At 47.8% G+C, this 27,947-nt stretch overlaps 1 protein-coding gene across 1 annotated transcript in view; it reads left to right on the forward strand.

Moving 5' to 3' along the window:
• Positions 1–6,230: 6,230 nt before the first annotated feature.
• The window catches only part of KCNN4 (potassium calcium-activated channel subfamily N member 4), a 46,665-nt gene continuing 24,948 nt past the window's right edge, over positions 6,231–27,947 (forward strand). The window contains exon 1 of the mRNA XM_083627576.1: positions 6,231–6,901. Coding sequence (XP_083483702.1) covers positions 6,701–6,901 — 201 coding nt within the window. The 5' untranslated portion in view covers positions 6,231–6,700. The remainder of the gene's footprint in view (positions 6,902–27,947) is intronic.

The following is a 27,947-nucleotide window of genomic DNA, read 5'->3' on the forward strand; positions in this document are numbered from 1 at the left end:
GAGCTCTGGAGGGAAGTTGGGTTCTCCCTGGGAAATCGCTGGCTTCCAACGCACTGTGGTCACTCTTGTCCGGCACCTCAGTTTCTTTTCTGTAAAACGGGAATAATAATAATGATAATGACTCACTTCAGACAGCTGTCATCACGAGGATGATTAACAAGTCTGGCAAAGCCTCGCAAAGCACTTCCCCGGTCTTGTATGAACGATTATTAATAAACAGCTCAAGGCTAAACTTACAGCCAACACAACTGACTCACACTTTGCCATGTGGTTGTGGCAAGGCCTTTTCTTCAGGCTGGCGAATGTAACCCCACTCACACCCATTTCTCCAGCTCCTCTCAGATCGCTTGGAGTTTGCTTCTTCGTCTGTCGAGAGACTCCAAAAGAAAAACATATACAGTATATATCTCCCTGGAAGTCACACTTCAATCTGGAAGCCCAGGCCTGTAATTCTGTGCCTCTGTTTACAAGGGAATCGGTTGTGCATAGTCACACACTTTTCACATGCTCAGAAGCACTGCATTTCCTTGGATTATTTTTTAAAAAATATCTTCCAGGGTTGAGCCCAGCGCTGAAGAATGATTGTGCTATGATAATTCCTTCCCAGGACCCAGAGGTGAAGGAAGATGAGGCTCCCTTTCCCACGAGCAATTGTGTTCCCACAGGTGCAATTCTGTTCATCTCCCCGCAGCAGTACTAAAGGGCAAGTGCTGAGCTTCTATGCCCGCTATTGAAGGTAGGTAGATCTTCTGGCCATCTTGGCTCATATTTAGCCCCGTGAATGAGCATTTGCCCTCAAGACCTGCCTCCAAGGCTCACCTCCCCTGTGCCAATGGGCACATCAGAGTACCTGCTATTCCACAGGAATCAAGGAATTTCTAACCCAATGAGGAAAAGGCGACTTTAGGTCCCCACCTGGCTTCAAGAACAGCATCCAGGAAGTGGAAGGCCCAGCAGGAAGAAGCACTTCTGCCTCTTACTTCTTGAAAGCTCCAGTGCTGCCAACCCGAATTAGCCCCAGCAAAATAGCCCTTTCTCATACACTGCTGCAGTTTGTGGCTTTGCAGTCCGGACTAGGAAATCCACCCAACGGTATCTGACTCACCATGACTGAGGCAGATTACCTCCCTCCCTCGCACAACCAAAGAAAGGAGAGGGAGGGAAATGCCACAATTTTAGTTGCATATCTGAGGGAACGGCCTGTGTTTGCTCAGAGCGGTCAGCGAAATGCACTCTGCACATGTTCAGAGGTGTCGACTGCTGTTGCTACACTGTGTGCTCCGGCTGCATTTGATTTAGAAATAACACCTATAAGAAGTTAGCTGCAATCCTGTGTTCCGGGGCCGAGTACTCGTATTGCAACTATGTGCTTGGGCTAAATCCCAGTGAAGCTTGGACAGAGCTTAAATCCTGCCACGGCCTCCATCCTGTTGCATTTCTCAGCTCTGAATTTACCGCCCTGTTTTCTTAATTTACCCAAATGTAATTTTCGCTACTGGATGTCATTTGTGATTGTAATCACCTTAGGGCGGAGCTTTCCAAACTTTTCATGCTGGTGACACGCTTTTTTGACATGCATCATTTCGTGACGCAATACTTCAGTTTTACTAGCAAACCGAAGGTTAAAGAAACCCCTTTTCCAGCCCCAGGAGAAGCGCATGACATGTCTGCATGGCACACCTACACACTGCAGCCGACACACTAAAGTGTCGTGACACTCAGTTTGGAAAGCTCTGCCTTAGGCTGTGTGGGACTGCACAAGCTAATAAAGAACTACAAAACCAGAAAAGACAAATCATGGTAACCCTTTGAACAATCCTGAAATATTGTCAGTATAGTCAGAGGATAAATGTTGAACTAGGACTGGGCTCAAATCCCTGCTCCACTGTGATCTTTGGAGAGCCACTACTGACCAAAACAAATAGTACTCGACTAGAACCAGTGGCCTAACTCTTCATTCTTCTTCTTTGGCGATCACTCATAGCCGAGAAACATTGTCTTCCATGAACACGGTCTTAACCGTGAGTCTGTAAGTGAATGTGGAGGCCAGTTCTGGATCCTCACGTCCTTTCACAGTGGGGACATAGGCCTAACTCTATACTACAAGGATAGGGAGCCTGTGGCCTTTCACCTGTTTTTGAACTACAACTCCCATCATCCTTGACTTCTGGCCATGTTGAATGGGCCGCAGAGAAATGGAATCTGTTAATATCTGGAGGATCACAAGTTTCCCATTCCTGCTGTACAAGATAACAAAAAACAAAAAAAACTGATGGCTGCAGAATCTCACAATTAAGCAGAAAGGAAGTCATGGGTGCAGGAATGCCCCTTAAACTCAAAACCTGGGGGGTTTCCTCCCATTGCAAAAACTTGGGGGTTTCCTTCCATTGCAAATAGCCTCTTTGGTCAAATTCCACACTATACCACTTAAAGCACATAACATTCCCCAAAGAAACCTAGAAACGGTAGTTTCAGGGTGCTGGGAATTATAGCTCTGTGACCAGGCAACTACAATTCCCAGGATTCTTGTGGGGGAAGGCATGTGCTTTAAAAGTACAGTGTGGGTGTGACCTATGTCCGAGCCCTGTTTGGCCCGGAATTTCATGTGCCCATGGAGGAAATTCCCCTGATCTCTCTTGCACCCAACATTCTTTTTGTGACCCTGAGCCAGGATTTCCGATAGGGCTGCTGATCTGTGGAGAAAGTGCCCAACACTGGGAAGTTAAACAGGTGGAGTTTTCCTGGCTGCTAGAAACAGTGCTTAGGGAAGCTTCGCCTGTTGAATTTCATCCATCCCACCATTGTTCAAGCCCTTATGAGAGAAACAAAACAAGGCAGCAATTCTCTCCACCCCAAACTGCCCCTGCAGCAGGACGAAGCTTCAGGTGATGGAGTGGAGATCATTGAAGACAGGAATCTGAGTCTGAGTAGTGAAGGGATGACTTTTTAAAATGTGGGACCATGGATGAGAGATGAATTTTTGGTTTCAAAATGCCTCGGGCCAGCTCTTCTCCACAGCCTCCTTCCTTCCCTGCTTTACTTTCTTCAGGAGGCTTACAGAATTCTAACAAAACATATTAAAATGTCAAGCAAAATAAAATAAGTGGAACCACCTGCATCTGGGAGGAAATCAGCCCCAAGAAAGAAATAACTTGTTGGCCTTCCAGAAGATCCCAGGCGTTGGCTCATCCCCTGCCTTCAGTTATCACAGGGCAAGGAGGACCAAGGGAGAAGAACAAGGAGTCCATCTGCTCTGCAGGATTGCCAAGCAGGCATGAACTCACAATTCAACAGGTGCAGGGTTTTTATCCCCAGCATGGAGAAACAATGGAGAAGGTTTCACCCTTTGAATTTCTGAGTGTTGTAAAAGGCACAGGAAGGACTCACTCTAGCCGGCCCTTGATGCTGTCAACCACACCCTTCATTGACTTTGTTTTGCACCCTCTTGGGGGTGTTTTTGCTTGGTTGGGGTACATCTTCGAACTCTGATAATGCCCTTTACTTCCCTGGATGGAGGATAGAGGGTGTGTTGGTGTGCATGTGCAGAAACTTGCCTACCATAAAAAGGTAAAATTGACATCCATTGCTCTGCTCACGTTTTGCCCCTTCCCCCTCTCCAAGGTTGCCCAGAAGGGAATCAGAGAATCAGAGAACTGTAGAGCTGGAAGGGACCCTGGGGATCATCATACAACCGCCTGTAATGCAGGAATATGCAGCTGTCCCACACGGGGATTGAACTTGAAACCTTGGCATTATCAGCACCATGCTCTAACTTTCTAGGAATGTGGCCCTTAAGCTGAAATGGGCCTGTCAATGGCTTCTAACTGCATGGCTATTTGCAGCCTCCCGGTTGCCTATTACAGGTATGTCTCTGCATGAATGAATGAATGAATGAATGAATGTGAAGGTCACAGAACAATGAAGTGACTCTTTATTGCTTTGTAGGCTCTCCCCTGCCCCATGCACAGCCACACCCAGAACAATGACACACACAGAAAGTGGGACCTCCTCTGCCTATGGGTAGCAATGCTTCTTCAGCAGAGCAATTCCTTTACCTGTCTATTCAGAAAGGGCTGTGCTTCTCCTTCCCACCCCAAAACAGCCAGTGTGAACATCACTAAGCTGAAAATGTTGAAACCATGGAGGCACCTAACTTCTTGCTTCTGGAGCGCTCTCGTTCTGTGCGCTCCGTTAACTATGAAATCCCTAATTTGGGTGCCTCGCCTCTTTCCCCAGGCTGCAAACCTGGGCGGCAGTGGCGGCCAGCTCTCAGAGAGCTGCTGTCCACCTGCGGGTGGCTCTGTGCCCATCTCTGCAATAGCACCCACTGTGTCCGTGTGTCCAAGTGATGAACTGGCACAGCTTCCTTGGAGGGGATAAAAAATTATAGGGTTTGTAGTTAAGGAAGCTCTGGTGCCTGGGTGGGAGACCTGTGCCTTGGCTGGCAGAACTTAAGGTGAAAGGGTTTTTCATCTGCAAAGCAGATTCCATTATTCATCTGAAAATGCCCTCTGTCCGAGGACCCTCGTGCACTTGGCTGAGGTTACCTGACCAGTGTGTATGTGTGTCTCAGTAAGTCTTGTGAGCAGTGCAGTTGCCTAATCCCTACCCAGGCTGTTAAAGTTCCCCGTGGCTTGTAGCTACCTAGGCTATTATAATACAATAATTGCTGCCAGTGCCTAGGACCTAATTATAATTTCTCCATTGCTGCTTCATCCCTACCTACCTAGTCTAGCATAAGAATCCCCTCACTGATGCCTAGCTGGTGAGTACAGTATATAATTCATTCCTTAAATGTACTTTGGAACTTCAAAGGAGGCTAGCACACAAACACCAGGATCCACCTGCCTGGAAATTTACAGGGTTCACCCCCTTTTGTGCATCCAACAATATCTCCAACTTTCATGCACCTGTGTAGGAAAAAACAGAAAGTTATGGCCAGTTTAATTTTTATTTTTTTTATAAATAAAAATGTAAAGTTTAAATGTGGCTATCACAGGGCCCCTTAATTCGCCTCTCTGAAATTTAGCAGGGTTAATCGGCTCTTGTCATGCACCTCTGTGGAAAAGAAAACCCCATAAACTTATGGCTGTTTTGGTTTCCCCATGCAAGTCCATGGGAAGACTGGAGCTATGGTTTCCCAAATATTGGTTTGGATATGAGATCTGAGGTGAGACCCTCCCAAAGTGAACCCAAGGGAACAGGGGCTGAGTCAAGGTGCCAAAACAAGCTGTGAAGGTGGGGGTGGCCTCATACAGTCTCTCCATTGAGCTCATTGGGACTCTTGAGATAAATTGCCTATAGGATTGCAGCCTTGTATGATCCAATGGGCATCTTTGGAAGTGCAAGACTGAAGCATGTTTTTATTGGTAATCAGTGCCTATTGGGGGTTTATAAAACAGTTGTCTGAATTCTGCTTGTCTGGCTACTTGGTCATGAGTAGGAAGAATATGCTCTGCAGGATGTCAGAGGTACTCTCGCCTCCAGAGGCTGGACTACGCCTTGCATCCCGGAGAGAACTTATTCGGGTGCTGCTGGTGGGGTGTAATAGAGATTTTGAGCTTCAGAGCACCGCGCCGGCTTAAAAGACAACGACTGGAAACTTGCCTCGATAAGGGCAGCACTTCAGCTCTCAAGCACCTAAAGCCTTCCTCAGGAACAGCGTGCCTCTGAGCATGGGCAGAGTTCTTTCATCCTTCGCCGCGGCAGCCCCCGTTTATTCGTTAGTGTTGGGACAGTTTCGAGGTCAAAATTGCGCTTGTCATGCAGCGTCGAGCGCCAGCGGTTCCTCTTACGGGTGAGTAAGTGAAGGAGGAGGAGGAGAGAGAGAGATCATAAACCTTTACCAAGTTTCCACGTGCTTGAACCCCAGCGAGCCACACCTCCCCACCCTACAGGAACCCAAGAAGCTGCCTTCTACCGAGTCAAGCCGTTGCTCCACCTAGCTCAGCGTTGCCCACACGGATCGGCAGCAGCTTTCCAAGCTTGCAGGAGACACCCCCAGACCCGCTGGGCGATGCCCGGGGCCGGGGGGGGCACTAAAGGCGGCACCTTCTGCGCGCAAGGCAGGCGCGTTTTCGCTGCGCTACGGCCCTTCGGCGCGCCTTCCTTGCGCTGCTTCGGCGCTCAGGTTCCCTCCCTCCCGCCTTCCCTCCGCCGTTGTTCCCTCCCCGGGGAGCCCCCGCCCTGCCCTGCCCCGTGACGAAGCACTAGAGACCGGCCCGCCGGCTACTTGCCCAGTTCCTCCGGCGCTCTCTGGGGCTGCCTCCACTCTCCACCCTCTTCCTTGGCCGGATCGCTGCCACCGGCTCCGCGCGCTTGGAGAACTTCGCCGCGCGCCCTTTCTCCTTCTGGCCTCCTTCCTTCCATTTTTAATTTTTTTTTTTTTAAACCCACGCTCTTCACTTTCTCTTTCTTCTCCGGACCTTCCAGCTCGCCTTCCTTCTTGTTCTCGCTTTCCCCACGCGTCGCTCGTGCTTTGCTTTCTTTTTTTGTTTCTTCCACCCTCTTCCTTTCCCGGCCACCCCGGAGCGCCAGCAGGTGCCACCGCCCCATAATACCCCTACCGCCCCCCTCTTTCGCCCTGGCTGCCTGCTGGCTGCTCAAGAGGCAGGGATGGGGGGCTGCCCAGGGGGTCTTCAGCCCCTGCCTCCCAACCTCGGCGGCCAAGCGCTCGTCCGTCCCTGGCAGCGCGCAAGAGATGCAGAGCAAGGAAGACCCGGCGGAGACCACGGTGCTGCCCATCCCTGGGGAGCCCGGCGACAACCTGCGGCGCCTCCGAGGCAGGAAAGTTTTGCTGGGGGAAGAGAAGAAGCTGGCTGGGTGGGCGCTGGGCATAGCCCTTCTCGGCATCTTCTTGATGATTTTGCACACCGAACTGGCTTGGTTTGGACGCTGTCAGGTAAGTCACCTTTACGCTCGACTCTTAACAGCCCTCACCAACCAAATGTTCTCTTGTCCGGATGTTTTGGACTGATGGGGATTGTGGTCCAAAACATCTGAAAGGCACCAGGGTTAGCAAAGGTGTTTTAATAGCAGGTGTTTGCCCCAGATCCGTTTCCATTTGGGGGACTTTTTAAAGTTTTGCCTCATGCAGAGAAAATACAGAAGGAGTGCAATTTGGAGTTAGGAAGAAACTTCTCTTAAAATCGGGTCAGCTGGGGGAGATTCATGGTCTTTGCTCTCTCTATACATCAGGGATGGTGTCTGTGGTGTCCCAACAGATGTTATGGGACTCCAGTCAAGCATGGCTAATGGTCAGGGAGGGTGGGAACTCTCCATCCCTGATGAGACACCCAAGAGCCTGCTGCTGCTGCTGCTTTTCCACCCGATGAAGAATTCTGTGGAATTCAAAAGCTGGCACGCACTCTCATCAACCACAAGTCCCTCCGTTGACATGCACAACCTATAATTGGAGAGTCGTGGTGGTGCACTGACTGCTTGGTCTTGGATGGGCTGGGTGGGCAGAGTCTTTTTCAAAATCCAACTCTGCAATAAAGTTCACTGAGTGACTTTGGTCTTAAGCAGCCTGCGAAGGGATTGAGTTCTTTGGGAGAAGGGCAAGATTGAAAACGTGACGTTTCCTTGTCCATACCCCTTTGCATCTGCACCAAACACTCAAAATAGGTATCAAAAGGAAATGGAGGCCATTTGCCATTTCCTAAACCAAAGTTTAGGACATTGTGAGCTGGGAATGTATCCTTCTATATTTTCTTTTTCCGTTGCCCAGTGCAATATCGCATTGCAACAAAACAGTAGCTTCAGAACAATAAATATGCGTGGCTTTCAGTCATGACCCTGCCTGCTCCTCAAGAGCGCCCAGCCACCCTCCACCTCTGGTGATAAAAGTGGGAATTAATTAACATACAGATGAAACTAGTCCTATTAAATTAACCTGCGGGACTCATTGCCACCCAGTGTTGTGACGGCCACCAGCACACACGGTGGCTTCAAGAATTGCTTCAGTGATATCCTGCACACATCTGTCCCACTGAACTCCAGCTCCCGTCATCTCAGACAACTGGCAGTGCTGGCTGGGGTTTCTGTGATGTATGTTGTGGTCCAACAACACCTAGAAGGTCCCTGGGTTCTCTATCCCCTTCCTTAAGACCTACTCAGAGTAGGTGCCTGCCTGGATTCTGTCTCGGAGATGGCCGTACCACGAGGGAAGGTGAGGCAGCGGCCTCTGGTGGTTGAGGGAGCGGAAAGCAGGTGGACCCAATCTGCAGGGCATCATTCACAGAGAAGTTTTTTTTAAAAAACACCTCGATTTCTTAGAAGTCTTTTTGCAGGAGCCCTGTTGAAGTGCATGAGAACTGAGGAGCAGAGTAGAGATGATGCGGGGAATTTATTAACAGCATCTTGCTTTTTTTTTTTTAAAAAATGCTAATAACAGCCAAAGGTATTAATCAGGACCGTGTGTGTGTGTTTGTGTGTGTGTGCATGCTTAACCCTTTCATTCCATTCCAGTTTCCCAATTAAATCAACCTTCCAGCTGCCATTTAGCCCAGCTATTTTGCTAGTACCACTGTGCTTCCTCCCATGGGGCAAATAGAAGATTGGTGCAGAATTTAACCAGACAAATAGTGAAATCGGCCATCTCTCAGTCCTCCCCCTCATAAGTCCTGCAGCTTTTCTTAACATTTGCAAGAGAGAGAGAGAGAGAGAGAGAGAGAGAGAGAGAGAGAGAGAGAGATCCTGTTTAGGGATTTCCTGCATCACTTCTGGATTGGTCCTGGAATGAACAGCCGCTCATTCCAATGCAGTTCATGCAAAAAAACATCCCAGCAGCTTCCTTCCTTCTCCTGTTTAATTTGTGTTTCTCAGCTGGGAAGGGATTGCACTTGGACTTTCCTGCCTCAACAGCACAAGTGGGTTCCTGTTTGTGGCTAACCTGTGATATCTGACGCTATGCACTCGATATGTGAGGACACTTCTGAGTCCTCCAAACCGTGGCTATTTTGGGGATGGGGTTCTATGGGTGTGACTTACAGCCATGGAAAAGCCAGAGGTTTCTGAGCACCCAAAACACACCTCTTCACTCCTACGAGCAAGAGGCATTGTCCCGGTTCGAGGATGAATTCCAGCCAAGCGAAAGAGCACAGAACAGGCCCAGCGAGGACAATGGCTTGGAGAGGTGGGCTGTCCAGAGGGCAGAATCAGTGCCACTTTTGACTTCATGGGAGAAGGTGAACTGGAGGTTCCCCAACCCAGATCCCCCTGATTAGGGAAGCAGAAAGGAAAAACACCCTTGGGAAAAGAAGACCCTCCATATTCACTGATTTGTGTATCTCTGTGTTGGAGGAGGAAAGAGTCCACTGTTTGTGTCCCCAGACAAGTCCATGTGTGTCTGCAGTAACTTTTTATTTTTTAAAAAGACACCTCTACATCTTACCAGAAGACAAAACAGTGATGGTGCTTTCAACAGGGAGATGTAGTGGAAGGGAGAGCCAGCGGGGTGTAGTGGTTAGAGTGTTGAACTAGGACCTGGGAGACCAGGGTTCAAATCACAGAATCTTGTAGGGTTGGAAGGGGTCATGAGGGACATCTAGTCCAACCCCCTGCAAGGCAGGAATCTTTCACCCCATGTGAGTCTTGAACCCATGACCCTGAGATTAACAGCCTCATTCTCTACCGACTGAGCTATCCCAGCAATGCACACAGGATGACCTTGGGCCAGTCCCATCCTCTCAGGCTAACCTACCTCACAGAGTTGTTGCGAGAATAGAATGGGGAGCAAGAGAACCTTGAGCAACTTGGAGTTATAAATGAAAATGGGGACTTTTTATTTATTTTATTTATTTTCACGTTTATATCCCACCTTTTCTCCAAGGAGCTCAAGTTGGTGTTGACACTTGTCCCTCTCCCCACAACAATCCTGTGAGGTAGTTACAGGTAGGTAGCCGTGTTGGTCTGCTGTAGTCGAAACAAAATAAAAAAAATTCCTTTTAGTAGCACCTTAGAGACCAACTTAGTTTGTTATTGGTATGAGCTTTCATGTGCATGCACACTTCTTCAGATACGAAAGCTAATACCTGTGAGGTAGGTTAGGCTGAGAGGCAGCGACTGGCCCCAAGGTCACCCAGTGGGATTCCTGGCTGAGCGGGGATTTGAACCCTGGTCTCCCAGATCCTAGATTTGACACTCTCATCACTACGCCACACTGGTTCAGACTGGCTACACCACAACCAAGAGAACAGAGTTTCTCCTTGGGTACGTTGTGCTGGTGGATCTAGGTGTGGAGCTTGCAAACCGTCCTCATCACACTGCTGCGTAGCACAGCTCTCTGGTCTGAGTCATCTTGGCTCTGACTTCATCAAACACTTCCCTTGCCCTGCAGGCAGCTCTTAACTGTAGATTTCCCCCCCTTGATAACAAAAGGGCTGTAAGCTTTCTTCACAAGTGAGGCTTACACTGGTGTTTGTATTACCCCACATTTGTAATGCAAATGAAAAGTCTACATGGCTAGAGCCAGCCTCATCTGCTTGTCTGCTTCAGGAAGCCAAAGACAGCCAGACAGCGATGGCTTATAATAGGCCACTGACTTTAAGCGCTCAGTTAATGTAGTTTAGGAAGTTCTGTGCATGCTGGAAAGCAAGACTTCTGAAATAAGAGATTGTGAAACTGGAAGAAAACGATGCAGTGTGTCTTTGCAGGACATTAAGGTCAAGGTAAAGGGACCCCTGACCGTTAGGTCCAGTCGCAGACGACTCTGGGGTTGCGGTGCTCATCTCGCTTTATTGGCCGAGGGAGCTGGCGTACAGCTTCTGGGTCATGTGGCCAGCATGACTAAGCCACTTCTGGCAAACCAGAGCAGCACACGGAAACGCTGTTTACCTTCCCGCCGGAGCGGTACCTATTTATCTGCTTGCACTTTTTGGCGTGCTTTCAAACTGCTAGTTTGGCAGGAGCAGGGACTGAGCAACGGGAGCTCATCCCGTCATGGGGATTCGAACTGCTGACCTTCTGATTGGCAAGCCCTAGGCTCTGTGGTTTAGACCACAGCGCCACCCCTGCCCCATTTGCAGGGCACTCATTTGCAGCGAGATGAGTGCCGCAACCCCAGGGTCGTCCGTGACACACCACATCATTTTCTTCCAGTTTCACAATCTCTTTCTTATTTCAGAAGTCTTGTTTTTCAGTATGCACAGAACTTCCTAAACTGCATTAACTGAGCGCTTAAAGCAATGCTTTTACTGGAATATTACAACATGGTTCCTGCCAGCTGATTTGGAGACGAGAGCTGTGGTCCAAGATAGCTGGGGGTATCAAGGTTGCCAAAGGCTGGAATAATGTTGTTGTTGGCATCATGGGTGTAGCCAAGGGGGGCGGGGGTGGACAGCTGGCCCCCCCAAGCAATAAAAATCAGTACAAATCTGAGGTTCTCCCCACCCCAAAACAAAAGCCTGCTCCCCTAACAAAAATCCTGGCTACGTCCATGGTTGGCACCCATCTTTCTCAAAAGACAATGGAGTGTGTCTCTGGGGGGTGAAATCAAACTGCTGCGACCCTTCCCACAAAACCAGCAGCCAAACACAGAAGCTAATCTCCTCTTAAGATGCATGGAAAGCTACGTCAGACCACTGGTATGTCGAGCTCAGTACTGTCTACACCTCTTCAGGATTTGAGACAGGAACCTCCCCTGCCCTGCCTGGAGATTTCATGGCCCTTCTACATGCCAAGCATGCTCTGCCACTCTACCTATGGCCTTCCAGCTGTTGACAAGCTCCGACTCTCACTCCACTCCCCAGGCAGCGCAGCCAATGGTCAGGGATGATGGGAGTTGTGGCGGGTAACAGGTGCCCCATCGCTGCATTAAAGCTTAGATGTATTGAGCTGCTCCAGCACAGCAGCTGGGAGGCTGAGTTTCAAATAAGAATATAGGAAGAATCCTACAGGATCAGGCCAATGGCCTACCTAGTCCAGCATCCTGTTCCCACAAAAACCCACAAGCCAGAGCACAAGCACCTTTCCCACCTGCGATTCCCAGAGACGGGCATTCAGAGGGCATCCTCCGCTCAGCTCCCAAAGCCAAAACAAACGGGAGGAACAGAAACCGAAAAGAATATGAAAAGGTTCTCGAAAGCACTTACAATCAAAAGTTTATCATAGCTCAGCATCTTTCAGAACCAAAGGTCCTTCAACTGGAGACTTTCCGAAGCAGTTTGCACAAATGCTGCTGACTGTCTGGCGCCATGGGGAAAAACAGGGAACAAGTGGGGTTTGGGTTTCTGTCGTTTTGCATCTGTCTTTTCAGAGTTCCTTTTTGCACAACCTGTTTAGATGGGCCTAGACCGGTCATGCTCTCCCAGTCTTAATCCCACCCCCTTTTGTGTTACTATAGGGCAGGGCTTCCCAAACCATGGTCTGTGGACCACTGGTGGTCCGCAAACTTCATTTTGGTGGTCCAGGGCAAGGCTGTAAAGAAGAACATTTATCCTTTGAATTCTGTAAAGTTCTGCAGAATTCGAACTGGAAAGCAATGAAGTGCAATATAAGAAAGGAAGGGACCAATCAAAACACAATTAAAAATCATTACAAGTGCTACAGCAGGCACACAAAAATCACCAAGAGCCAGTGCGGTGTAGTGGTTAGAGGGTCAGACTATGGCCTGGGAGACCAGGGTTCAAATCCCCTGCTTCTGTGCTGCTAACGCAGCAAAAACAACGCAGGAGGCAGCAGCTACAGGTTACCGGTCTCTGCAGCCACAGCAGGCGCTGTGATTCGCCAAAGGTTTGACTTCACCCCTGGAGTGCACTCCATTGTCTCTCGAGACAGATGGATGTCAACAACAATTCAAAGCACATTCAATACAACTTAAAGCACACAACTTCCCCCAAGGAATTTGGGGGACTCCAGTTCCCCCCTCATATAGCTCCAATGCCCAGCACCCACAACAAACCACAGTTCCCGTGATTCTTGGGGGAAGCTATGTGTTTTAAACAAGCATTGAATGTGCTTTAATTGTATGGTGCGGATCATTGCTAAGCATGCCAAGCTCTGCCGATCTCCCACCCTGTAAAAATGTCTCCTGTACCTTATCCCAGAGAAGCAGGAAACAGAAAGTCCTCGCTCTGGCTTGTCTCCTCCATCCCCTCCCTTGAGATTTATTGCATTTTGCTGCTGCTGCAATTAGAGACCTGCAGGGTGGAAGGACGTTGGGGACATCAAGACCACGGGAAAGGGAAGGGAATGTGCTTATTCAGGGGTGGGGTGCAGGACTGAATGGACAAGTCCCAGCATAGTGGGGCAATGGCGTGCTGAAGTGAAAGATTTGTACCGGTTGCATAACACAGAAGGTGCTGAGGTTAAAGCCCGCAATTGATCGTGTGTGTGTGTGTGTGTGTGTGTGTGTGTGTGTGTGTGTGTTTGTAAGCTAGCCTAAGTGATCCATAAGATAAAGTAGCTGAGGCAGATTGCTTATCTGACCCTTCTGAGTCATCAGCAGTTGGATTGTCCGTAAACATTCTGTGACATCACCAGTCGCTAGCATTCCATAACTGGTCCTTTCTCCTCAGCAGTTAGAATGCCCGTAAACATTCTGTGACATCACCAAAGCTGAGGCAGTGACAGGGTTTGGAGGTGGCTGGGCAGCAGCCTGCATCTATAAAGTGCTTCTTAAACCTCTAAAGTGTTTGAAGGAGACTTCCTGTGGAGCAGTCATTCCCAGAGTGTAAGGTGGGTCTTTGTAGGGTGATTAGCTACTTCCTCCTTGATCCCCTTCCAGAATGTGCCAGGAATTCAATCGCTGAGCTTTCCTTTGTAAATGCCAAACAGTGTTGCCATCTTTTGCAGGGTGTGTGTGTGTGCGCCTGCCGGCCTGAGAGGGTTGCATTGGTAAGAGAGGTATGACAAGCAGAAATACAACAGGAGCAGTGTGCCCTGGAGATGTGGTGACTGGGGAAAAGACCTGCTGAATTTCTGCCTGTTGCGCAAATGTTTTTTTTTTTTAAAAAAGTACAGCAGTTCAGACTAGAGAGGGGGAGGAAGTAGCAACACTAGTGAGAACAATAAATTGGGGCATGACCTGCTTTTTCCAAAGTTCTTTTTTTACCTCAATTTGTGTGGTGGTGAGGAGAATATTAATTTAATCTACTTACCTAATACTAGGTTGAGGGCAGTAGATCCTGCGAATCACTGCAGGGGGGTGGGGAATAAAAAAGCAGGTGTTGTATCTTATAAGGAATGAAGAACCAAACCCTTAACATGCAAGGAAGAACTGACAGGTCAGGGGGTGCTGAATTATTCCCCGCTACCCTGATCCTCCCCTGGAAATCAGCCCTACAACCGCTTAAAATCCACCTGCTGAACTGAGCTCCAAAAGGAGTGTGAGGTCAATGGGGAGTGGGATGGGTTAAGCACCTCTTCCTCTCCCTCATCAAATGATGGCATTGCAAGAGAGGACTGCAATGGGCGAGCCAAAATAAGTTGCTGGGATCAACAGCAATTCATGGTAATGATTCACAACTGTGTGGTTCTGCAAAATCTGCAAGATACCTTAGTATACGTTTAGAGGTAGACCTATATCCCAGTTGTTTAACGATAGCAGCAACAGAAAGACTCCACCCTCCTGGCAGATTAACTGGGAGTAGCTTTTTGCGAGTTTCGTTCAGTCTCTGGTACTCAAAACGAATTCCTGAGTTCATATTTATTTCTGCAAGTAAGTCTGTCATACCAGACTCTGGTAGGTGGATCTCAGCAGCGGCAGGCCTTGGGACCTCAAATTTAAGTGGTATGCTAGGTGACACCAAAATTCAGCGCCCCCTGCCTATTGCACTCCATTCCAAATAATAGTTGTGGCACCCCCAAGGCTGTGCATCCAGGGCGACCAAACTGGTTGCTCTCCCCTAAATCTGCTTCTGATCTTTGGCAAAACTCCTCCACAAAATCATTGCCGCAAGTCTGAAGCCTGTCCACCCACCCCCAGCTCTGTAGCACAGATCCTATTGTGATGTTTGTGGGGCAATGGAGGAACTCCACAGTCTCTCATGTATGCGGAATATATAGGAAGGGCCCTACCAATCAGTGTGGACAATACTGAGCCAGCTGGACCAATAGCTTGCCTTCATATAAGGCCGCTTCTCTGTTGAATGGTTTGCTGAGAAGGACGGGGGTTCTGCAGAACAGGATTCTATAAAGCGAGTGTGGGAAAGACCTTGTTGACCTTGAAAAGTCCAGCTTTGTTAAAAAATAAAATAAAAATAAGTATGGCAATCACTCCAAAAGTTCTGGCTTCTACGCAGAGAGGTCTGGCAAATTGCCCAGAGATCAAAAACCTGCTTGGGCTGCTTTGCTTTGTTTTCGAGTCAATGAAGCAAGAAGACCTCTAGACCTACCTTATAGGGCTGATGTGAAGACTTCTGAGAGAGTGTTCTAAAATTGCCCGGTTTCAATTTTTTAAAAACATTGTTATTAGGTCTCACTCAGAAAGAGAGCCAGACGTGTAGCTGCTGTTGCCATTCTTAAACTTGGACCCTGCATGTCCTGAGTTGCGTGCCCAGTGCTGTTCAGATCCAAAAAGTGATGCTGTGGCTCTCCTGGGACAGAATTCACATTGCAGATTAGATACAACAGGAGCAGAGCATATGCTCTCTTTGTGTTGGGTTTATAGCTTCTCTTCCCCCAATTTTGATGGGAAACCTTGCACAGACCCGGAGAGGACTGAGGAAGCATCTTGTGCCCACACTTCCTTGTGTTTGGGACAGCGTGTGACAGAAAGCTGCCCTTTGTTTCAGAGTCTGAGGATGACTGCACAAGTGCACAAGCCCCGGACCCAGGAGTCCTGGCATGCAGCCCCCCCTGCCCTCTACCTCCCCACCCGCTGGGAAGGGGAAATATTTTCCCTTGCTACAGCTTGAGGTCTCTTTGCTTTTGCCCTGCTATGTGACAGCAGCTCCGCCTCCCAAGGGCACAGAGATCTGGAGCAAGTTTCCCCTGGAAGATGAAGAGCCTTTCCTGAACCTCCGTCTGCAAACAGACCTCGGATCCGTTCTAGGTCCCCTCTGTGACCGCTCCCTGCTTGGGAACACGTCGGAGAAGCTGGCTGGAAGAAACAAGGAGTGAAACGCAGGCAAAGGGCTCTGTCTGGGCTGCAGAGGAAAGGGGGCTGATTTTTATTTTTTTGGAGGCAGGGGAAATGTTTCAGTAAATGTGCTCCAATTTAAATATTGCACTCGGATTCAAAAAGGAGTACCATGATTAGAGCTGCCTTCTGTGGGCTATAGTGACCTCCCCGTTGCCCTCGTCACTCGCTGGTACCGAGACTGAAAATAAATCCGATTCCTGCCAGCTCAGGCATTTTAATATTTGGGCTCCTTCAGAGCCTGTTCTTAAACATCAGGTAAAAAGAAATGCACGTTGGCGTCTTTCAGAGGCAGGACCATGCAGCCAAATGTGACCCACCAGTCATGTATGGAAGCAGCTGGTGCTTAACTCCTTCCCCATTTTTGCAGTGACAGGCAAGCCAGGGGATCGTTCTTCAATCTCATAAATGCTACCTTTACATGTCTGGTAGCCTGTGTTCAGCTTGCTGGGTCAAAATTTGCTGACCCATCAGGATTAAGCAGATTTCAGTCTTACTTCTGCTCTGTTTTTAAAGCCTTACTATAACAGATTAGCAAGTGATCCGCCTTGAACTATTTGGCCAGGAACACCAGTTTCCACTTTAAAAAAAACAAAAACTTGAATCTTGCAGAGTTCTTGATTAACTTGATTAACAGCTGAGCTCTTGCAAACAGCTCTGGGCTTTGCTCCAGTAGGTCAGTTCTTGCATAGTTTACAACCCAGGTCTTGCAAGGAACTTTGCTTTGACCTCCCTGCTTGACTCAAACCATGCTTCTGACTGGAGGTTTGTAATCAGGTGGCATCCTCAGACGCCTGAGTTCAAGTCTTCACTCAGCTACAGGAGCTACAGGACATGTGGTGGTAGGATTCCGGACTGTACCACTTTAGGGGTGTGAGCATGGTTTTCCATGTCCCCTCGCAAAGTAATAAATTAGTAAAATGGGGGAAAACTTTAACACAGCCTTCTCCCTGGTGTTCTAGTTTTCTGCATGCAAGGAGTTGTATTTTCATTGTTGAATGCCGGAATATCCAGAAGTAAGACCCAAACACACCTGCAGTCTGAAGTGGTACAATCCGGAATCCTGCCCCCTCATTCTCTTTAATGTGTTGCAAGGGTGGGAGTTTTCCACTTAACAGAACAAAGGTGGGTGCTTATTTTTCCAACATAAATAGATTTTTTTTTAAAAAAAATTGTTTTGCAAACTGGGATCTGAATGGACATGCAGAGGAGCCAAGCAGAGGCATGCAGCTCTGGGATTTACTGAGCAACTTGTCCGTACCTTCACAGAGTTGACCTTTCTTATCTAGTAAGAAAGGTAATTCTGGCTTAGGCAAAGGAGCAAAAAAAACCCGTTTTCATAGCACTTTAGTGGAAATGGGCTGGAACGAAATCAAAGCAGGAGGCGAAAGATAAAATCGGGAAAGGGACTAATGTTGACACTTTGGCATGTGGAGCAGTGCAATAGGCAGGTGCTGAGGGGTGTTTCCCCCCATCGGCACCCAAGGGTGACCGTAGGAAATAAGTTTTTGGGAACAGGCAGAGAAAAGGCAACGTCGCAAGATGAGGGGGCTGGGAAAGGAGAGCATCAAGGAGAGGAACAATGACCATAAAAGGTGGCAAGAGTAATGTTTGGTTCACCCGCAGCTATTGCAGAGCCACCGGCATTTCCAAAGAGAAAAACAAGGAGACGTGAGAATTTGGAACATCTGACCCATCACAGATGTGAACCTGTGATGGTGGACTCTGGTCCTATCGGCCCCAGCCAACATGGGAAATGGTCAGGAGTGATGGGGTTGTAGACCAGCAACATATCAAGTGACACACACACACACACCCTCGATTTAGTTTCACACTCATAATCACTGCCGGAGCCCCTTCCTGTCTGCACACACTCCACCAAATTGTGGTAATTTGTGTAAACTTTCCCGTGTCAGCTTTTGATGAAGGGTGTGTGAGTCGACTGGCAATAACCATTTCCGAATACTGTTTAACAAAACGTTTTCATCTTACAGTGGATTTTATTGTAATCATCGAAATAACAAGGGCAGCTCAAACGCATTCAGGCTAGGCACAAGTTACTGTTTACTCTGGCCCCAGTGCGCTCCCGCTGTTGGGGTTTGAAGCTAAGTACACATGAAGTTTGTCACGATCCGTATGTATCCTGTAGCTTCTTGAGAAACGGTGCGGGTGGGGGGGGGAACAAATCAGGTCATGTGCAACAGGTGAAGACAGGAACACAAGGATGTGACTTGAGATGCAGAGGTGCACAGGCAGGACCCCACTGAGTCGCCTCAGTGACATTTAGGCGCACAGAGCAGGAAGTGGCGCTCTGGGATTTTTGCACATGCTCTAGAGTCAGGACAGGTGGTCCTGCAACAAAATGTTGCAGTGTGGATTGCTACAGCTTAGGATGCCTGCTGCTCATAGGATGAAGGAAATCAGAGTAGACCTAATTTTTCAACTAGTGCATGCACTTCAGATTACTAGAGTGGGGCTAAGTACACAACATACATTTAAAGCACATCCCCTCCCCTCCTGGGAAGACTCCTGGGAACTGTAGTTTGTTTGTTATAGGTGCTGGGAATTGCAGCTCTGGGAGGGGTAAACTACAGTTTCTGAGATTCTTTGGCAGGTGGATGTGCTTTAAAGGTGTGTTTTGTACACAGTCCCAGTTAACCCTCTTGAAAGAAGATGAAAGAATTGCCTTGCAGGACCAGCACAAAGGTCTGTATGGTCCTCAACCTTTGGACGTTCGGAGGCCGAATATTAGGCAACATCCCCTTCCCCTGTTTATCTCACGACTGGTAAGAATGGAACCTGCAACAAAGTGCTGCAGCATGGAATGCTTATGTTCAGGATTCTAGCCAGTTAGCCATACTGTTTTATCAGGATATTTTTCTGTTGGAAGCTTCCCAGAGTGGCTGGCGCAACCCAGTCAGATGGGTAGGGCACAAACAAATTATTATTATTATTATTATTCTCAGATACAGTGGTACCTCTGGTTAAGAACTTAATTCATTCCGGAGGTCCGTTCTTAACCCGAAACCGTTCTTAACATGAGGTGTGCTTTCACTAATGTCGCCTCCTGCTGCTGCCGCACCGCCGGCACGCAGCTTCCACTAGCATCCCAGGGCAAAGTTCGCAACCAGAGCATCTACTTCCGGGTTAGCAGGGCTTGTAACCTGAAGCATTTGTAAGGAGGACGGTATGTGTTAAGTTGTGGGTGAACACATCAGACGACACAGCAATTCTTTAAACAGCTCTTGTTTATTCACAGGCCAGAACAAAACTGAACTGAAGGGTTCAGTCAGCCTGTTTATATAGAGCTCCAGTACAACGTAACTGTAACAATTTTCTAAAACTATCCAATCACTGAACGTCACTTTCGATCCCTTATTTGCATAACTATCTACAGTATCCCCCTGCTGGCCCAGGGTGAGAACTTCAGTACATAACAGTATGTAACACAAGGTTCCACTGTATTTGCTTTTTTTACAAGCAGAGTTTTTTGTGCATGGGGTGGGGGGCAAAAAACCCAAAAGTAATGTGAAAAGGGGGAGGACTAGTTTTGGAAAAGTTCCCTGGGAAAAGCGATTGAAACTACTCTGTGAATTGTAGCTCTGGTCAGGTAACAGGGGTTTCCTAACAACTCTTAGCACCCTTAAACTACATTTCCTAGGGTCCTTTGGGGGAAGCAATGAGTGTTTAAAGTGGTATCATAGGGTTTTAAATGTATGGTATGGCCTAGACCTGGTCTTTACTGGGCATATGTTCTGATTTGTTTGTGGGACAAACAATGAGCATTCATCCTGATTGGCTTTGTGGGGTGTTTATACATCTTCGCTGGTTGACCCCACACTTTTCAGTGCATTTCCCTGGGCACTTCCAGCCTGTTGTTGTTTTTGTGTGGGCCACCCAGTCACGTTCTGGGAAATTAAGCTTGCACAATTATAGCTGGTCAGGAGTTCTTGCACAACAGACCTGCTTCTCCAAAAGATGGGTTATTTCTTGATAAAGAACTCATTTACACTTTTGCTTGACCTGTATTTTGATCTTATTGTGCACTAATTAATTCCCCCCTGATCCAACAGATGTTTGTTTGTTTGTTTAGCGGCCGTGCCTTGCGAAAATCTAACCTTACCCGTTGAATCAAGGCTCAGTTAAGCAAAATCTCTCTTGGGTTTTTCCACACATCGGATAAGATCCATTTCAGCAGCTAAGGTTGGGTAAGAATCCAGGGAGCTGTGGTTTATCCACAGTGCTGGGAATTGTAGTTCTGTGGGATAAACTACACTTCCCAGGATTCTCTGTGAGGAGGGGAATGTGCTTTAAATGTATGGTGCGTATCCAGTCCCCACTAGCCTGAAAGGTTAGAATTGCCTCGTTGGATCAGCACAAAGATAATAGAAGTCCACCCATTGATCATAGAACTGTAGAGATGTAGCCCAACATGTCGTCTCCCATCCAACTTGAAACTATACAAGACCCTGCTTAGCTTTGTAAATGTGCTAGCAGTTTTTAGCGCTGCACCACAAGGAGGACTAAGATCTGTCTGGCCTTTGGAGGATTTACAAGCAAGAGGCACACAGAGGAACAAGCGGCACACTGGCCTTTTGAGTTTCTTGCATTTGTGCATTTTTCAAGGCTACCTGCAACAGTATGTTGCAGCGTGGAGAGCTTGCCGCTTCAGATTCCAGCCAGCCGGTAGCACGTAGGACAAAAGAAATCTGTAAGAAGAGCTTGCTAGATTAGGCAAGTGACCCATCTAGTTCTGCACCCTGCACTGTCCTGAATCTCCCAACAGATTAATTAGCACACAAATTCCAGATTACTTGACTTGGGCAGCATACGCACCATACATTTAAGGCAACCCCACCTGGGAACTGTAGTTCCTTTCAGGGGCTGGGAACTGTAGCTCCGTGAGGTAAATTACCACTCCCAGGATTCTGGGGGAAATGGGCTATAAAGTTGTGCTGTGTACGCAGGTCCAGTTCAGAGGAAGGTTCACCACCTCAGTGAGAAAACAAGGCTGCGTCTTCTTGGCTTTTCGCTTTTCCCTTCTTTATTTCCTTATCCTACCATTCCTGGCACAGGCAAGCCGCTTCTCCCGGCTCACGGAGCAAGCCCAACTTCCTTCTCTTGTCCGATTGTTCAGGACACAATTGCTCCCTTCACGGCAGGGGCTGTGGAGCTGGAGGGGGCGGGGAGGCAGTGTTGGGACCGGTGACAGGATAAATATTAATCCGGATGGGCCAGGTGACATGTGTTCTCACGGAGAAGCCGCCACCAGCAGTGGGAACTGCCCAGGGCAAGGGCGCAGAGGAGCCAAGAGACTCCAGGAGTTCCTTCCCAGCGCTGGGAGGAGAGTAAGGGATAGTGGTTAGGGATGGCAGGAGTGCAGACGTCACAAAAGGGAAGAAAACACACACACATACACAAAACCTTGCAAGTGCAATGACTGGAATTCAATGGAAAGGAGAGCCAAGTTGTAAATGTTAAGCTTTTAATCCAAACTCTGGAAGGGATTTGAGGACTAGTGGGTGCTGCCAAGCCGCAAAAGTTGTTATTTCCGCTCCTGGTCCCTTTATTCCACCTCACCCTTGAGCTGTGGCAAGTTAATTTAATTTGCCATCTTTACGGCGAGCGACTCTGTGCCCTTAATGGAGTGGTAGCTGATGTATTTGCTCTGCAGAGGTAAAGGTAAAGGTAAAGGGACCCCTGACCATTAGGTCCAGTTGTGACCGACTCTGGGTTTGCGGCGCTCATCTCGCTTTATTGGCCGAGGGAGCTGGCGTACAGCTTCCGGGTCATGTGGCCAGCATGACTAAGCCACTTCTGGGGAACCAGAGCAGCGCACGGAAACACCATTTACCTTCCCGCCGAAGCGGTACCTATTTATCTACTTGCACTTTGACGTGCTTTTGAACTGCTAGGTTGGCAGGAGCAGGGACTGAACAACGGGAACTCACCCTGCCGCGGGGATTCGAACCGCCGACCTTCTGATCGGCAAGTCCTAGGCTCTTGCACCAGATCAACACCAGATCAAGCTGGTGTTGATCTGTAACATTTCCCCCCCCACACCTGAAAAGTGAAGCAACATATTTTTCGCTCTATAAGACGCACCAGACCATAAGACTAGTTTTTGGAGGAGGAAAACAAGAAAAAAAACATTATGAATTTCAGAAGCCAGAACAACAAGAGGGATCGCTGCGCAGCGAAAGCAGCGATCCCTCTTGCTGTTCTGGCTTCTGGGATAGCTGCGCAGCCTCCATTCGCTCCATAAGACGCACACACATTCCCCCTTACTTTTTAGAAGGGAAAAAGTGAGTCTTATAGAACAAAAAATACAATAAATTAGCTTCCATGCCCTGGAGCAAAATGCGGAAGTGTTGAAAAGGGGTTATTCTTGGTGCAAGGGCCTCCACTCCCCCATCGGCCAATGGCTTCGCAGAAACAAACCAAAGAAGGAACCCAGTAGGGCTGCATGCCCTCACGGTTAACTTTCCAGGGGCCGCCTGCCAAATGGAGGGCGGGGCCAGAGACAAAACAGGTGGATCACAAGCATGCCTCTTACCTTTGCACAGTAAAAGTCACAGATTTCTGCATGCGACCCCAACCCCTACCTCTCTCTAACCTCCATTCGAGCAACAAGAGGAACAAGAGCAACAAGACACATTCCAGTCAGGCAAAGGCACTTGAGGAGGAAGCAGAGCAGGGCTGTCCAAGGGCGAAGCTGGGAAGACCCCTGGAGTAAATAAAGGTCACATTCATGCCCAAAGAATCCTGGGAAATGTAGTTTGTTAAAGGTGCTGAGTATTGTTGGGAGAAACCCCCAGTTCCCCTTGCAGAATTACAATTTTCAGAGCGCTTTAACAACCAATCCCTTTTCACAGGGGACTCTGGGAATCGTAGCACCTCCCAGAACCCATATCGAACTACAGCTCCCAGAATTCTTTAGGGGAAGCCGTGGTTGTTTAAAGTGGTATTGTAGTTCTTTAAATATATGGTGTGAATGTGGCCAAAGTCAGGATATATTTTGGCTTTAAAAAGAGACTCATGATGAGGAGGCAGCGTGGGTTACTCAACTCTCTCCTCTGCCCCCTCCTGTGCCTCTATCTGTCTGTCTTGGCTGTCCTTTGAGGCCTGCCTTGCTTATATATCCTGTGAGTGCCTCCCCTCTCAGGCTCCTTCCCTATTGTAATAATATTTGCCCAGGGTGTCTCCTGTACTGCCTTGGCTGTCCTTTAGTGGCCAGAAGTGCTCCCCCCCGACCTTTTTGTCTTTCTGGAGCCCAGCTCTGGAAACGCCACCAAGGCAAATGTTTCCCCGCAGGACAAAGACCCCTTACTGTTCCAAGCTTTTATCACTTTCGAGGGAAAGACGGGTGCAGGGCTGGAATGTAAGACTGGGGTGCAGGGCTGGAATGTTTTAATCTGGAGTGTTGCTAGGTTCTAAAAGAACTCAGCTGGACACAGGCTGACAACACGAAACTAGAACGTAAGAGCACCCCAAAGTATAGGGTGTTAAGTTGTGGGTGAACATATCAGACGACACAGCGATTCTTCAAACAGCTCTTGTTTATTCACAGACCAGGACAGAACTGAACTGAAGGGTTCAGCCAGCCTGCTTATATAGAGCTCCAGTACAACGTTACTGTAATAACTTTCTAAAACTATCCAATCACTGAATGTCACTTTCGATCCCTTATTTGCATAACTATCTACAGTATCCCCCTGCTGGCCCAGGGTGAGAACTTCAGTACATAACACCGGGGTCCTGGAGGAGAATGTAAGAAAACACAAACACACACAAATCCTTGCAGTGGCCAACCTAGTTCAACCTCCTGTTCTCACAGAGGCCAGTCAGATTCCACAGCATTCTCCCCTCCTGCGGTTTCCAGCAAGTAGCATTCAGAAGCATTACTGCCTCCAGTCATAACCATCAGAGCTGCAAAGCCCCAGTCCCACTTTTTAGAAGTACAACTTTAGATAGCTGTGCTTCCTTACATCTTACATTCCAGGGCCTGTGGAATTCCCTGCCACCGTAACTCAAGAGTTCCTCAAGGCGACCCTTTTCTGCTGCCGCATGTTTCCTTTTAATAAGCCACTTGATTGATGGTTTGGCATGAGCCTGACACCAACAAGGGGGATGGAGCAAGCTATTAACTGTGATCACTTATGGAAAGGAAACGTAAGGGAACTCTGATATTTACCTTGATAGAACACGGGGACCTGCCTTGTACTGAGTCCAGATTATAGGGTTGATCTACCTCAGGACTGTCTGCACTGACTGGCAGATGCTCTCTGGGTTTCTTTAGGCAAGGGTCTCTTCCAAGTCTTACTGGGGATTGAATCTGGTTCTTCCTTCATGCAAGGCAAATGCTCTACTGCGGAGCTATTGCCCTTACCCGCTCACACTCATTTATATATATTGATGCCTTGGCTGAGATTAAGGTGATATGTGGCTGAGATTTCACCAGCCTTGTACATTGCAGTATGCCCAGCTGCCTGAAAAGAAAGTTGTTTTTTTCTTAATTGAAAAATTTTACAAAGTAGCAGGGGACACCGTGGCTCAGTGGCAGAGCATCTGCCCTGCAGTGCAAAAGGTCGCAGGTTCAAAACCCTGCATCTCCAAGTTTGGCTGGGGGAAAACCCTGCTCAGACAACTGCTGAGTGGTTCCACGGGGTAAACCAACTGGAATTAGTGAACGTGACCATCAGGTCCATTGCTTTCAGTATGTTTGCTCTGAATAAAACTTAGCCGAATGCCACCCAACATAAACAAGGCTGAGCAAGATGGACCGATGAGCTGACTCTGCCTCCAGCAGTTTCCAAAGGGGCAAGACACCTGAAGTCTGCAACAAAAGACCCCTTTTTGGCTCAGTGAGCCAACCCTCCTAATTCCCAAGGGATGTATGCAATGCCCTTCAGACTTGGAAAGAATTGAGTGCTGAGTTATTCTTTTCCACGGGTGCATTTATTTCTACATCTGAGTTCTGTGCCTAATTTCCAAATGCTTGTAAATAGGATTTTAGTCTGTGTGTGCCTGTGTGTGTAGGGGACAGCCTCGCCCTGAAACCAGTAAGCCTGTCTGGAAACACCTGGTTCAGGTGGTAGCTGGTTGCCCAGGTGAAAGCTGTTGCCTCCAACAAAACCCACAATGATTCAATTGTTTTATTAGCACACGATTGGTCACACACCCCTCATCTGTTGCCCCACGCAGCAGGGTTTTAACTCCTTCCGTTCCATGAGAAACAAGTAGAACCACCTCTTCGAGGCCTGCAGAGAGCTGCCGTTTTTGGAATAAAACGGTAACACACTTGCAAACTTTAATAATAATAATAATAATAATAATAATAATAATAATAATAATAATATTGTTTATCCCCTACCCATCTGGGTGGGTTTCCCCAGCTACTCTGGGCAGCTTACAGAATATATAAAATGTAAGAAAACATCAAACATTTAAAACCTCCCTAAACAGGGCTGCCTTCAGATGTCTTCTAAAAGTTGCATAGTTCTTTATCTCCTTGACATCTGAAGGAAGGGTGTTCGACAGGGAGGGCACCACTACCGAGAAGGCCCTCTGCAGCACGGTTCAGGGCAAAGAATGACATACATCACAGCACTGGCAGGTTGGCAGAACCTCACATGATGCTGTTTGGCTAAACCACCTATCCACCAACTTGCCCTTATGGACAGCGGGAGACATTTGATTCAGTACTCGTCTGAAGGCAAACCAACCCAAGTTGCGCTTTCAGAAAACAGTAACCCGAAATGGAAACTCAGACATCATTCAAAATTCATACTTCTCTGAGTTTTGCAATTCATTTATTTATTTCAGTTTTTAAATTTCTTAACCCTCCCCCTTTTATCCGAAGCTCACATGGTGGTTTATAATATGAAAACTTGAAGATACATAACATAGTAACAAACGTAACGATAACCCACCCCTGCAGTTTAAAAGACCACAGATTGTTTAATTGGCCAAAGGCCTCAGAAAAGAGGAATATTTTTGCCTGGCACCTAACGCTGGTGCCAGGCAAGCCTCCCTGAGGAGAGCATTCCGCAAATGGGGAGCCACCACAGAAAAGGCCTGTTCTTGTGTTGCCATCCTCTGGACCTCTTGCGTAGAAGGTATTACAAAGAACGGACTCAAAGGATGATCATAGGGTCTGGGTTGGCTCAGTTTTCCAGACAAATTGTACAAAAATGCATATACTACTAGGGCACAGTGTGCAAAAAATAAATAAATGCGTTTTGACATCAGGCAGACACCTTCTCTGCACTCTTTTCAGTGCTTGCTAAAAATTGGAGTTTTTTTGTTTAGACAAGCCTACCCAGAGATATAGAATGCTGACATGTGTTTTAATCAGGTTTTTAGCTTATTGTTGATTTTAATCTTTTAAATTTTTTTTAAAATACAGTCAAACGTTCGTTGTCGAACGCAATCTGTTCCAGAAGCCCATTTGGCTTCCAAAATGTTTGACAACTGAGGCACGGCTTCTGATTTGTTGCAGGTGCTTCTTGCACTCAAGCGGAAGCCGCATCAGACGTTCGGCTTCTGAAAAAAGTTCAAAAACCAGAACACTTACTTCTGGGTTTGGGAGCCAAAACGTTCCAAAATGGAGGCGTTTGGGAACCGAGGTTTGACTGTAGTTGTTTTTAACTGTTTTTACTGATTTGTTTTGTTGTTGTTTCATTCTTTGTGCAAACCACTTCGATCCTTTTTTTAAAAAAAAAATTACCAGCCAGTGCACTAAGCTGATGTTTCTAGCTGCCATGTAACCTTCCGACAGTTTGAACTCACCCCTCAAGGCGCAGTCCTCCATTGCCTTCTGAGACAGATGGATGCCAGACAGATACTAGCTGCTGTTTCCATTCCCCACAATTCCTTGGAGCAAGGCCACACCAAGGGCACTGTGGGAAATCAAAATGACTATTCCCAGCTCTCCCGACACTAGTCAGAGCACCAGGCCGTGTGTGTTTGTGTGTGTGTAAATGACATCCGTGGTTGTGCCCTGTTGGGATGTTGGACCTCTGGCAGATACCCAAGGCCCACAAAGAAACTGGAAACCAGTGCAGGTTTTTCAACGGAGCCAAAATGTGGCAATTATTGCAGCGATTCCCACCCCCTTCCCGGTTATTAACCTTTTTGTTAACTCTGTGAACAATTACTTCCTTTTGTTCGGCCTGAGCTTTGTGCCAGCCAGGTTCCCCTGAGGTGCCATTCAGCTGTCAGTGCTGGCAGCCAATTCTTGAATGCCATCCTAGACTTTCCTGCAGGTTGGTGTAGCCTAGGAGCCGTAGGAGAAGGATCCGCAAATTAGGAAGTACCCGCTTTGGATGTTATCTGTGGGCTGAGGTCCCTAGGCGGTCTCAGGCAATCTGCTCCTTCTCAGCCCCTGTGCCTCCATCCCATCTGCATTATGGAGGGTGATAATATTGACCTACCTAGCTAGAGCTATAGCATGCATTGTATGTGGAGTGCTTGGAAATTTGCAAGCATTAAGCCGTATTATTTATATCATCGCTGTTCTAACAGATTTGCTTACGTATGAACAAAGGTATGAGCCACATCCAATGCATATCATACTCAGAGTTAGACCCGTTGAACTTAATGGGCATGGTTAATTTATATAAGTATAAAGGGGCTAACTGAAAAAAGTGGTGTTTGTTTGTTTTTTGGCTAAACATCAAGTGGGATTTACAGCACGATCCAATGCATGTCTACTCAAAAGTAATCCCAATTGAATTAAATGGGACTTATGCCCCAGGAACTGTCTACATGATCACAGCCATGGGCATAGCCAGGATTTATTGGGGGGGGCAGGCTTTATGTTGCAGGGGGCTGAACCAAGTTATCTGTGATACAATTGGTCAGT

This window comes from Podarcis filfolensis (genome assembly GCF_964270895.1).
Source record: "Podarcis filfolensis genome assembly, chromosome: 8".
Taxonomy (NCBI): domain Eukaryota; kingdom Metazoa; phylum Chordata; class Lepidosauria; order Squamata; family Lacertidae; genus Podarcis; species Podarcis filfolensis.